We start from the raw sequence: 13,413 nt of genomic DNA on the forward strand, positions 1-13,413 counted from the left end.
ACAAGTGTTAGTGGGCCGTGTGCTCGTCTGCCTACAAGGGCAATAAAAAAAAAAGACAAGTGTTAGTGGGCCGTGTGCTCGTCTGTCTACAAGGGCAATAAAAAAAAAAGACAAGTGTTAGTGGGCCGTGTGCTCGTCTGCCTACAAGGGCAATAAAAAAAAAAGACAAGTGTTAGTGGGCCGTGTGCTCGTCTGTCTACAAGGGCAATAAAAAAAAAAGACAAGTGTTAGTAGTCGGACTGACCGCCGAGCAGCATCTCCTGCAGCAGGCTGTCGACGTGCGCGACCCCGAACAGCTTCGCGAACTGGATCTGCTCGATCATCTGCCACGTGATGCTCTGCAGCGGCGGCAGGCACAGCAGCAGCTCCCCGAACCGCCCGCGCCCGTCGTACTGCCGGTCGCTTATGTAGTCCTCCAGGTTGATCTGGATCTGGTAGCGGAGCTGCTTGATCTTCTGCGGCTGGGACAGGCCTTTCGCGTCTGTGAAGTGTGTGGGTGGTTTATTGAAGTGCAACTTCTAATGCGACTTCCGACAAGGAAGTTGCGTTAAACGTTTAACGCTACCGTTGGAATAGAAAGAGACAGAGTGAGCGTGAATGCGTGGCACTCGGACGCATGCGCGTAGTATACCTGTTACAGGCCAGCGCGAGTGTTAGCAACGAGTAGCAGCCAATATTTTAATGAAGTATTTTAAAAAATATATAATATAATATAATATATAAATCTAGAGTGGTTTTTACGGATGTTCCGTTATAACCTCTGAACTATGCATCCGATTCACTTGAAACTTGGTATCCATGTAGAAAATACATGTACTTAATGGATAGGCTAATATTTATAAGAGTGTTGGATTCCCTACATTAGTTGCGGGGGCGTTAATGATGAGAATCTTTGTGGGGGTGAGAAATAATAATGTTAATTTTAAATGTCCACTGAAGGCACGGGTACGGCTAGTATAATATAAATGCTGAAGATATCGCATCTCTTATACACAGCATTCCCTATTACAAGAACTATCAGATTTAAGGATGAAAAATGAAGAAAACCACAATACTATACAACAACGCAAAAGAAGTTTCACTTCATTCACGTGCACCAAGTTGCACACGCACCGTTTTTTATTATATATTTTTTTGTGTGTAGCGGGACATTATGTCCATTTCTGAATTGCATTGTTTGCCAGCTGTCGATAATAAACAAGATGGTACTTTTATATATGTAGAGCATGATTAGACAGTGGTCAACAACATTAATTTATTTTTGTAATATGTATCTCATTTCGTGACCGCGCATTGTAAAGGCAGCGCTTTCGGCGTTACTTATGAGGTCATTGACCGGCCGAATGATTTAGTTGCGTTACATTACGTGCGCTGCGATATTCGTAAAATGTTTTTTTTTATTGCGAATCCAAAATTTCATAATGATTTTTCGTGTTGTACAAAGTTATCTTGCGTTTTGTTTAGTGCTGAAATTACTTATATACTAGTAGTTTTATTGTAACTGATTTTACTAACTTGGATCGAAGAAGACGATAGCTTTCAAACATGCGAATTCAGTGTCGTCTATGTCAATCTCTCGCAGCGGCTTCACTATCTCGTCCATGACGCGCATGCCTATCATGCTAATGTCAATGTCCATACGACCATCTGTAAACAGAAGACATGGTAAACGTAGGGAATTTATGATAAATTCTTGATAAATTAATTAAAAAAACGGAAAATGTGTCATTTAATTTAATTTTAGGCTTTAAAAAAAATATTTTCCTTTTTAAAAGCTTGCAGCATTCTACATTATGGAGTTAATAAGAGTATTACTAAAATATGTTCTATTGTAAACTAAAATAAATTCCACATTTTTCTAACACTACACTGCAATGGGTTATCATATCGCTAATAGCGATCTCTTTCAGACAACTCACAGAATCATATGGGAGAGACGCACGATGTTTATAGTACGACAAAATAAAATATCAAATTGATACAATTAAATATAGTATTTTAAATTACTACATTTCGGTCCCATTATTAAACATAATACACATATTATTATGTATGTACGTAACATAAACAACTCTGGACAAATATGTAAATAAATGCATATAATCAGGAGTTGGACCGGACGACCGAATAAGTTTTGCAAAGCCTAGTTGGTTCTTTACACAAAAGCTTCCACAATATTGCATAGTTTTAGCAATGCATAGTTAGCAAATTGCATAGTTTTAGCGTTTCGGTTTGAAGGGTGGGGCAGCTGTTGTAACTATACTTGAGACCTTAGAACTTATATCACAAGGTGGGTGGCGCATTCAGGTTGTGGATGTCTATGGGCTCCAGTAACCACTTAACACCAGGTGGGCTGTGACCTCGTCCACCCACCTCAGCAATAAAAAGAAAACAAATAGTTTACTTGGCGACCAAATTACCTTAAATTATTGTAGATTACAATTTAAACAGCCGATGTGATTATTGAGAATAAGGAAAAAAGAATCACTACATAAAAATTCGTGTATACGAGCGATTTTCGCAAAAACTAAATCACGCCTTATGACCTTATGGTAGTGACAACAATTTTAAAAGTATGCGGATTCAAATGCAGGCAGTTGTGTTAGAAAACTGACGGAACAAGTTTGTTTGTTTGTGACAAGAGCTCACCGATGTTGTGCTTCGTGATGATGCAGTTGTTCCCGAGCAGCAGTATGTCCTTGAGGTGCAGCGAGCGACGCGCGCAGCCCAGCAGCAGGTGCTCGCCGGCGTGAGCACGCAGCAACGCCACCTGCACGCAAGCGAATAAACATTGAGCCCACTCAATCTATGGAGGGTAGAGGTAAGGAGAATCGTCTCACATGGTAGAAGCTCGTCATTGTGGCCTAAAGGATAAGACGTCCGGTGCATTCGTGTTGAGCGATGCACCGGTGTTCGAATCCCGCAGGCGGGTACCAATTTTTCTAATGAAATACGTACTCAACAAAATATGTTCACGATTGACTTCCTCGGTGAAGGAATAACATCGTGTAATAAAAATCAAACCCGCAAAATTATAATTTGCGTAATTACTGGTGGTAGGACATCTTGTGAGTCCGTACGAGTAGGTACCACCACCCCGCCTATTTCTGCCGTGAAGCAGTGATGCGTTTCGGTTTGAAGGGTGGGGCAGCTGTTGTAACTATACTTGAGACCTTAGAACTTATATCTCAAGGTGGGTGGCGCAGTTACGTCTTAGATGTCTATGGGCTCCGGTGACTACTTAACATCAGGTGGGCTGTGAGCTCGTCCACCTATCAAGCAATAAAAAATATATATATATTTCATTCAATGGATACAGGAAGAACTGAACTTAACCACTTCTTTCATTAATGTAGCACAAGCGTATACTTGTTGTTTGATTTAATCATCAAAAAGCTTACTTAATAGTCTATAAAATAGTAGTCTGTTTTATATTTCATTAAGGTGATTTTTTTTAATCTCAGGGGCTGTAAGCTCGTCCACCCATCTAAGCAATAAATAAATAAAAAAGGTTGAAAAAGTGTCCCACTTTCAGCACTGAATAGTAATTCAAAAATCCTCCAGAATGGCGCTAGCGTAGGCATAGGGTATGATATGAATTGAGCAGTTGTTAACTAATTGAAGTATGCTGAGTTATTTGAAGTTGAAATTTAATATATTTAATGACTAAAGTAGTTAGTGACAGTGTAATATACAAGACCTCAGATGTTTACGTAGTCCAAACTAATTTCGTTAAAATAATCTAAAATTATTGCTGTGGTAAAAGTGGAGACATCGATTGCATTTTCTTATCAGCTTTCAATAAAATACTTTTTTTGATTTTGTAGTGCCTACAGTTCTTTCGTCCTTTTTTAGTTTTCTATCTTATTCTAATAACTTTCAGCGCCTTTTTTAAAATTTACCCGGTTGCTACTGTAGCGCCACCCTTATTTAGCAGATATTAACGGGCACTTTTCACACACAGAGACGGTTTTCCTTACCTCTACCCTCCATGACTCAATCGAACGGATAACACGACCGGTGTATGCAAATATCTTAATATATAAAAATTACGTGTCACGTTGTTTGTCCGCGATGGACACCTAAACTAATGTACCGATTTTAATTGTTCTTTTTTTTAAATATGTGTTTTGTTTCAATTTAGGCCATAGGATGGTTTTTATTTCATTATATACACTATAATGTATTTGACACACACACGCATGCATATTATTTGTTTACTGTCAAACTTTTCTTATTGCTTATAGTCTGTGGTCAAGTTACTGTTTTACTTAACAATATATGCATTTTTAGAAAAGCTGCATACTGAAGTAAGTAAAAATATGCAACGATATTGCAGCTCGTATATGCTGTAAATTCCCTGCGTTAACGCGGTTAGATGTTTATCGGAGCACGTCAAAGGTTAACAAACAACTCCCTTGATTGTATTAAAACTCATTAATTAGAAAGGAAACGTGATTATCATTATGTTAAATTTGGTTCAAAACATTTCGATTAGAGAGCAGTATTTATACCTTACTAGCCGTTTCCCGCGGCTTCGTTCGCTCGATCACGAAAAAGTGTCTGTTTTTTTTCCTACCTAATCGTTGGTAGCCTAAAGTGCCAACCAACTACTGATACCATCTACCATCAGTAGGAGAGCAATGTGGCTCAACCTGAAAGCATTGCTTAAAAGTGGCCCAACTAAGAGCAGTGCTTCGCAGAATTTACCACCGGATCGGAAACACGACCCACTGAGAAGATCCGGCGAGAAACTCAGCGGGTTAAGTGACAATTTCCAATGGGAATGAGATGTTTTCGTGATATGTAGCCTATGTCCACTCCTGACCTAATATAATATTAACTGATTAAAAAAAAAAAAAAAAAAAAAACAGCGTAGCTTCGTTTCAACGTGAAAGTAGGACAAACAAACAAAGTAACAACATTCATAATCTCTATATATAAAAATGAATTGCTGTTCGTTAATCTCGCTAAAACTCCAGAACGGCTGGACCGACTTGGCTAATTTTGGTCTTGAGTTATTCGTGGAAGTCCAGGGAAGGTTTAAAAGGTGAGAAAATATAAAAAAAAAAAAAAAAACTACGAATTATATAAAAACAAACAATTTTGTTTTTCTTTTGATGTGTCCCCTTGATGTGTCTTTTATTTATCGATTGAGGCACTACGAAGTCTGCCGGGTCAGCTAGTATCAAATAAATAATAATGTCAGTACCTATGTAGGTATGGATTTATTTATTAATTTTATTTTTATTGTCACGTGTACTTAACACGGGATATGTTCACGGGTACTCTCGGTTGGCAGGTTGTCAACGCACTGACATTATTGATCACATGACCGGTAAGAAGTTTGTTTCGATCGCGGCTGATATTAATCGAATTATTATTAATCCTTTCATTGCCCGTGAAGTTCCAAAAAGTTTTTATTCGATTAATTACTCGTTTCAAGAGTGAAATGACGTCAAGTTGTAAAATTTTCATGTGCCGATAAGGCCGTATGTCGGCATTGGAACATACACTAAAATGAGCCTTATGCCGTTCGCCCAAGCTTTCAATCATCGCAGAGTAGTAAGTCAAAAAACTTTAGAGGGGCCAGCAAGAGATTATTTTATTTACTAAGCCACCCGGCTTAATAAATAAAATAATTTCTCGGTCCCCGGTCATCGTTCTCGTCGAACCCGTCTCTTGTGACGAAGGGTTCGGCGAGTAAATTAACCCACAGACACAGTCCACTGAGTTTCTCGCCGGATTTTCTGTGGGTCGAGTTTCCGGTCCGGTGGTAAATTCTGCAAAGCTTTGCTCTTGCTAGGCTAGTGTTAGCAACGTCGTCAGGTTAGAGCCGCGTGACATAGCATCTCAAGGCTACCAGCTTAGGTAGTAAAAAAAAACCCGGTCATATACACTGCGGGTTTGAGCTACAGAATGTCATTGTCATTAGCCTAAATACGTGTTTATTACTGGACACAAGCTTCTTCCAAAATTCACTACAATGACCTGTCGTTTATCAGGATAACCCTGTGTACCTAGCTTATGGTTCTTGGTTCGATTGCAAGCTATACCTCTCCGAGTATACCTCTCTCAATTTCTTTTCAGTTTAATTCTGATAAGTCCCATTCTGAACTGCTAACTCACTCAGAGTTACTCGTGTGTAACTGATATGTCTTGACTCACTGCAGTATTTCGGGATAAAAATTACGAAACTTACCAAAAATCTAAAATAGAACGTATTTGTTGGATATTATTAGAGTTCAATTTACCTGATCGTCGAGGTGTAGCTCCGTGAAGGCGGGTATGTATTTAGCCCACTCCACCAATATGAGTAGTTGCTGTTTTATCGAATCGCATACATCGTTGATCTTTGCTAGCTTCCTATTGTTTATTTCGGCGTCGCTCACGTTTACAGTCTGCAAACGAGAAATGGATAAAACATAAAGAAAATTATCGCTTTGGTTAGTAGATTCTCGACTAATACGCAAGCCTGTACGGAAAATGCCGTAAAAACTTAAAATGCTTCATGATATAATCTTATACTTTCGAGAAAAATGTTTAAGATTATATTATGCCTATATTAAGGTGTGTTATCTATACTAATATTAGAAAGCTGATGAGTTTGTTTGTTTGAACGCGCTAATCTCAGGAACTATTGGTCAGATTTGAAAATTCTTTCAGTGTTAGATGGCCCATTTCTGAGGAAGGCTATAGGCTATATAACATCACTCTTAGATCAATACAAGTGGAGCACCAATAAAGAAGGTTTCAAAATAGGGGTTTAAATAGCTCCTTAACATTCTATAATTCAAAAATATCTTCCTTTTCTACGTAAATGAAGTGGGGAGTAAAATTTAGCGTTATGCCAAAGTAACCATTCCACGCGGACGGAGTGGCGGGCAAAAGCTAGTATGTAATAAAGTATGAACAAGTTTTATATAAAGAAAACAAGGTGCACGGATTAAATTGAAAATTTTCATACCTATGAAAGATTGATTATAGTAAATTTGTTTCCGGTCAATGGCCTAATTTCTGACCAAGATGCACATATCAAAAACTTTTTAGTTCGACTTGCAATTACAGTATCTCGTTTTAGTCAGACTCAACAATAACAAACAATAATTAGGAACAACATCGTGTAATAAAAATGAAAACCGCAAAATTATAATTTGCGTAATTACTGGTGGTAGGACCTCTTCTGAGTCCGCACCGGTAGGTACCACCACCCTGCCTATTTCTACCGCGAAGCAGTAATGCGTTTCGGCTTGAAGGGTGGGGCGGGGCAGCCGTTGTAACTATACTGAGACTTTAGAACTTGTATCTCAAGTTGGGTAGCGCATTTACGTTGTAGATGTCTATGGGCTCCAGTTTTTCACTGGTGGTAGGACCTCTTGTGAGTCCGCACGGGTAGGTACCACCACCCCGCCTATTTCTGCCGTGAAGCAGTAATACGTTTCAGTTTGAAGGGTGGGGCAGCCGTTGTAACTATACTGAGACTTTGGAACTTATATCTCAAGTTGGGTGGCGCATTTACGTTGTAGATGTTTATAGGCTCCAGTAACCACTTAACACCAGGTGGGCTGTGAGCTCGTCCACCAATCTAAGCAATAAAAAAAAAGTAACCACTTAACACCAAGTGGGCTGTGAGCCCGTCCACCCATATAAGCAATAAAAAAAAAACTTATAGCGAGCTTTAATGAATCACGCACCTCGTCAATGACTTTTCTACTCAGGAGTTCAGCGTTGAGGAGCGATACAACAGATAGACCGTTGGCCTGCGTCGGTTCTTCGTAAGAAGGTCGCCTGCAGTTGATCCTGTCCCTTTCGTTTTGAACAGCTGAAAAAAAACATTAGAATTGAACACAACCGACAGATGACAACATAAACCCTAACGGATTCATGGGAACCGCTCAATCGAGGTGTCATTAGTATTCCCTTGTGTGTTTATGTACCACAGCGACCTGCCCTCGCTTCACTTCGGAAACATTAAATATTATTATTGATAGCTGAGTCCCGCGATGTTACCCGCGGTTATTATCGTACCGCGGGTGACGCCGCGGGGTGAAGCTAGTCTAAAAAAGTAGCCTAAGTTTCTCCTTATATCATTAGCTACATATTAGTGAAAGTCCCGTCAAAATCGGTCCAGCCGTTTCAGAGATTTATTAGTCGGAACAAACAGACGGACAGACAGACAGATAGACAGAGAGACAAAAATTGTAAAAAATGTTATTTTGGTTTATGTACCGTATATATATTCATATGCATGTAGTAAAAAGAGGCTATTTCAATATTACAAACAGACACTCCAATTTTATTCATATGTATAGATAAACAAAGATACGAAACAAGAGGATGGATACTTGTGATCTATAGAACTATCAAAATTATTTTTAATAACAACCTTATTATAAAACTAAAAACAACTATTTACAATAAAAGTTTTTTTTTTATTGCCCTTGTAGGCAGACGAGCATACGGCCCATGGTGAGTGGTTACCGTTGCCCATGGACTTCAGCAATGCCAGGGGCAGAGCCAAGCCGCTGCTTACCAATACAATACCAAAAGTACAGTAGATTTAAAATTTCGTGCAAAATTTTCTGGCATTTTTGAGTTTGGTAGTTATAGCCCTCTTTCTCCTGTACACGTCGTCTTTCTCATTTCTGTTGATCTTGATTCTACCGATCAGATATTAATTAATTTACCTTTGATGATTCTCCTTAGTCTGTGTCTGACGTAGACATTAGGTGAGCATCATGCAGACTTACTTGAGACCTTAGAACTTATATCTCAAGGTGGGTGGCGCATTTATGTTGTAGATGTCTATGGGCTCCTTTTCTTCTATTTTTTCCTACCTAAGCTGAGAGCCTTGAGAGGCTATATCAGCGTAACCTTAACTAGTAGGTGAGCTCACGGGGCTCAAACCTGACGACGTTGCTACGAGGGCTGCACTAAAAGTATCGGGAATGGAATATTTCCACTGTTCCTGTCATATTAAAATCTTTTTAATTGAAAACTCCTTGGTTTTAAAAATCGAATACCATTTATTTATTTTAAAAAAAAAACGCGGTCTTGTCACGAGGTTTTGTGAAACTTGTTTAGTCGTTGAGAAAATGGAATTGACTCGAGAAAATTCAAGAGCGATGATTTATTATGACTTTCGAAGTGGTTTAACACAAAAACAGTGTGTTGACCGGATGATTTCTGCATTTGGTGATGAAGCCCCATCCAAAACCACAACTTATCGCTGGTTTGCTGAGTTTCAACGTGGACGTGTCAAGCTCAGTGATGATCCCCTTCAAGGTCGTCCAAAAACTGCAGTCACCCAAGAAAACGTTGATGCTGTGCGTAAGCTGATTGAGGAAGATCGACATGTGACATACCGCGAAATTCAGGCAACTTTAGACATTGGCATGAGTCAAATACAAATAATCTTGCATGAACAATTAGGTGTAAAAAAGTTGTTTTCCCGATGGATACCGCATTCTCTCTGTGAAGAGCAAAAAGCGGCTCGCGTTACTAGGTGCGTCAGAACTCTTGAAAGATTCCACGCAGGATCCTCAAATGCTGTATACAACATTGTATCAGGTGAAGAATCCTGGATATACGCGTACGAACCCGAAACAAAAAACCAGTATCGAGTTTGGGTGTTCGAAAATAAGTTGAAGCCAACAAAAATTGTTCGTTCACAGAGTGTTGCAAAAAAAAATGGTGGCCACGTTTGTCTCCAAAACCGGCCATGTTACGACTATTCCTCTTGAGGGACAAAGAACGGTTAATGCATAATGGTATGCTAGCATTTGTTTGCCACAGGTCGTTTCTGAACTCCGTAAAGAGAACTGCAACCGCCGCATCATCCTCCATCACGACAATGCGAGTTCTCACACCGCGCACAGAACAAAAGAGTTTTTAGAGCAATAAAACATAGAATTATTAGACCATCCGCCGTACAGCCCCGACCTAAGCTCTAATGATTTCTATAGTTTCCCTAAAATAAAGAATAAATTGCGTGGACAGAGATTTTCATCACCTGAAGAAGCTGTGGACGCCTACAAAACGGCCATTTTGGAGACCCCAACTTCCGAATGGAATGGTTGCTTCAATGATTGGTTCCATCGTATGGAAAAATGTGTCAAATTTCGCGGAGAATACTTCGAAAAACAATAAATACATTTTTAAATAGTAATGTTGTGTCCCTTCGTTAATTCCCGAAATTTTCAGTGCCGCCTATGTAACACGAACCCTAGCAAGAGCCGTGCCTCGTAGAATCTACCACCGGATCGGAAACGCGACCCACTGAGAAGATCCGGCGAGAAACTTAGTCTGAGGGTTAATTTACTCGTCGAGCTCTTCGTCGCAAGCGACGGGTTCGACGGGAATGGGCTCCAGTAACCACTTAACACCAGGTGGGCTGTGAGCTCGTCCACCCATCTAAGCAATAAAAAAAAAGTCGAATATGGTATATAAGAATAATTTTAAAATCGTACTTTTATTTGGCATAATTATCTTTTATTACGAATTTCGCCAATTGTCTTCGCTTCGAGCAACGGTTTCTATGTACTCAGTATGTGCATAATTGTTTACTAATTATATATGAATAACAACCATCTGGCGATTTATCGACATTGTCAATAACGTAAACTGAGGAGATACAGCCTGCGAGCTGAGACGAATAAAAAGTTTTCAGGCACAAATGCATCGAACATGTGGTTTACTTGGTAGGAAATGTACCCTTATAATTACAGGGTAATGAATTCAAAAACAAAGTGTGTTCAAGTGGGCTCATGAGTACTCAATGTAGTCTTGTGAGTAGTGGTTTATATTGCTAAGAAATATGCAGATAAATAGGACACATCGTGTGCTTGTATGCGGTTTTTTTTTCTTTCTCTACCTATTCACTGGTAGTCTAAGGGGCTATTCCAACCATTCCGGGAAGGGTAGGTGAGTTCGCGGGCTTAACCTGAAAGAATTTGCTAACACTAGCCCTAGCAAGAGCAGTGCTTCGCAGAGTCTACCACCGGATCAGAATCGCGACCCACTGAGATCCGGAGAGAAACTGTGAGCTGTGGGTAGGTACCGTCATCCTTCCTATTTCTGCCGCAAATCATTCAAGCATTCTGATTAAGAAAGATGGGTCTTATTGCTCCGGTTCATATTGGTTTTGCTTAGTTTGGAGCAACACACGAATTAACAGCGGTGGTAGGGCGTCTTGTGAGCCCACACGGGTAAGTACCACCACGTTGCCGATTTCTGCCGTGAAGCAGTAGTAATGCGTTTCAGTTTCCATTCGGGGCAACCGCTTTCCTATAAAACTGAGACTCGGAACTCATATTTCAAATTGGATTTTGGTATTATCTATGGCCTCTTGTAACCATCGAACAAGTGGGTCGTGAGCTCTTTCACCCAAAAACGTGATTTAGATGATTTCGTGATTACCGATTACGATGTAGGTAGCATAAGTAATGAAAAACTCAAGCTTTGTTCCAAGTCTCTCGCCGACTTTTCTCATTGATGGAATTGCATTCCGAATCGGTGATCAGAGTCGTGATTATATAAAGGAAACCAGGACGGTCGGCTTTTATAAAACACATTTTGATTTTACGCTTTTCCCTAGAGACACTTCCTCAAGCATATCAAATTCAAAGCAAATGTCAATACGAGGAAACATAATTTCCTCGGAAACTAAAATTTATTAATGTCTTTGATTTTATACCACATGTTTGACGTCACGATGGTTTGTTGTTTATTTCATTGAATCACTTTAAATTAAATTAATAATAATGGGAAACATGACATTCAATTGTACTCGGAATAATTAATGATTTCGGAATAAGGATATTTTTAGTTGTTGATTTGATTACAATGAAATATGGTTAGTCTCTCAAAAGGTAGACGTATTATGGGACGTTGTTATGTAAGTAAAGTCACGTAGATGCAATTGTAAGCAATTTAACATGATCAAATGGCCTTAAGTGACGCAGGTTCCATTACGGATTCTTTTTAGAATATATGTTGGTACATTATTTTTGTAGTAGCCTCTCTTTTTTCTCTTCAACTACCCGTGTCCACTCAATGCTGGGTGTAGGTCTTCGTTGCTCGTGCTCTTCGAATGCACCCCATTCTTTCCGGTCTCTTGCCGTTCGCATCAAATCCACTAGCCAATGTGCGTTTATTGCTAAATACTTAGACGGGTGAGCACCAGGTCTTAAGTTATTATCGGAGCCTGTGGATTACACAAGGTGAATGCCTCTACACAAAGGCTCCTTTTTTTTAAATTACTATTCCCTGGTAGATTAAAGGGCTATTCCAGCTACACTAGGTCTGGTAAGTAAGGTCACCTGCCTTAACCTTAAGAGTTTGCTAACACTGGCCCTAGCAAGAGCAGTGCTTCGCAGAATCTACCACCGGATCGGAACCGGCATCCACTGAGAAGAGCCGGCGAGAAACTCAGTGAGTTAAGGCTTCATATCTCAATCGAAAAAAGTTTAACGTGCCTCGCGGTAGAAATAGGCAGGATGGTGTGATGGTAACTGACCGCGTGGACTTACGGCTTGCTTCCAGTAAAAGGCTTGACATCAGTTAATAAGTATTAGCGCTATGCCGGTATGCACGATAAGGTCCAAATTCTACAAATATTTCATTCACTTTGTTTGGATTGGCTCTCGATCGAAGAACTCGTTTTGTGTTGCCAGCTTTAAGTGCATTTCTTTCTAAACACGGATGTTACATACACACGTGACGTGTGTCGCAAACTCCACGCATTAACCTTCTCCTGACCGTGACATCATAGATCAACAAAAAAAACCTGAATATTCAATAGAGATGACGTTTAACTATATCGTACTACTGTTTCGATAAATTTAGAAGAGCGAAAAATCTCGCTATAAAAAAAAACTACAACTTTTTAAGTTTTGATAAAAACTTATACGACGCTTGAAAGGCAAACATGACTAAGCGACAATAGCTGCTTTGTACATAAATGATAGGCAATACGATGCGCAAAAAATATATATTTCTAGGTCTATTAAAATCATTTCAATCCTACAGCTATTAGCTAGATTCTACTACAGCTAGATTCGTTAAAATAAATTTTGTTTTCAGGTATTTCAACTTTAAATCAGTCTACTGTAAAGTTTACAAATTGTCGCTTAGTCACGTTTGCCTTTCAAGCGTCGATATGTGCCCGAATAGATTTAAGTAATTTGATAGAGAAGATAAATAATGTTAAAAACGTTTTTATTCTACTTACATGTGCTAAATAAATATGCCACAAACGTTTGATGAGCGTTATTGACTTATAAATTAAAATATGTGTATTACGATTAATTTCTAATTAATATGTTTGCGTCGTTCATAATTATGAAATGTTGTTTACTTGAAACTGATAAAATGTCTTATGCGTTCAAATTACACAGATAGAACGTTTATAAA

The 13,413-nt window shown here is 39.2% G+C and overlaps 1 protein-coding gene across 6 annotated transcripts in view; it reads right to left on the reverse strand.

Moving 5' to 3' along the window:
* Positions 1-13,413, reverse strand: part of Hnf-4 (hepatocyte nuclear factor 4) — an 82,334-nt gene that overhangs the window by 5,439 nt on the left and 63,482 nt on the right. For all 6 annotated transcript variants that reach the window (XM_062673821.1, XM_062673822.1, XM_038017470.2 and 3 more), the window contains 5 exon segments: positions 7,695-7,822; positions 6,255-6,401; positions 2,650-2,770; positions 1,516-1,647; positions 245-481 (listed from right to left, as the gene is read on the reverse strand). In XM_062673821.1, the coding sequence (XP_062529805.1) occupies positions 245-481; positions 1,516-1,647; positions 2,650-2,770; positions 6,255-6,401; positions 7,695-7,822 (765 nt within the window).

Source organism: Bombyx mori, chromosome 19 (genome assembly GCF_030269925.1).
Source record: "Bombyx mori chromosome 19, ASM3026992v2".
NCBI lineage: Eukaryota > Metazoa > Arthropoda > Insecta > Lepidoptera > Bombycidae > Bombyx > Bombyx mori.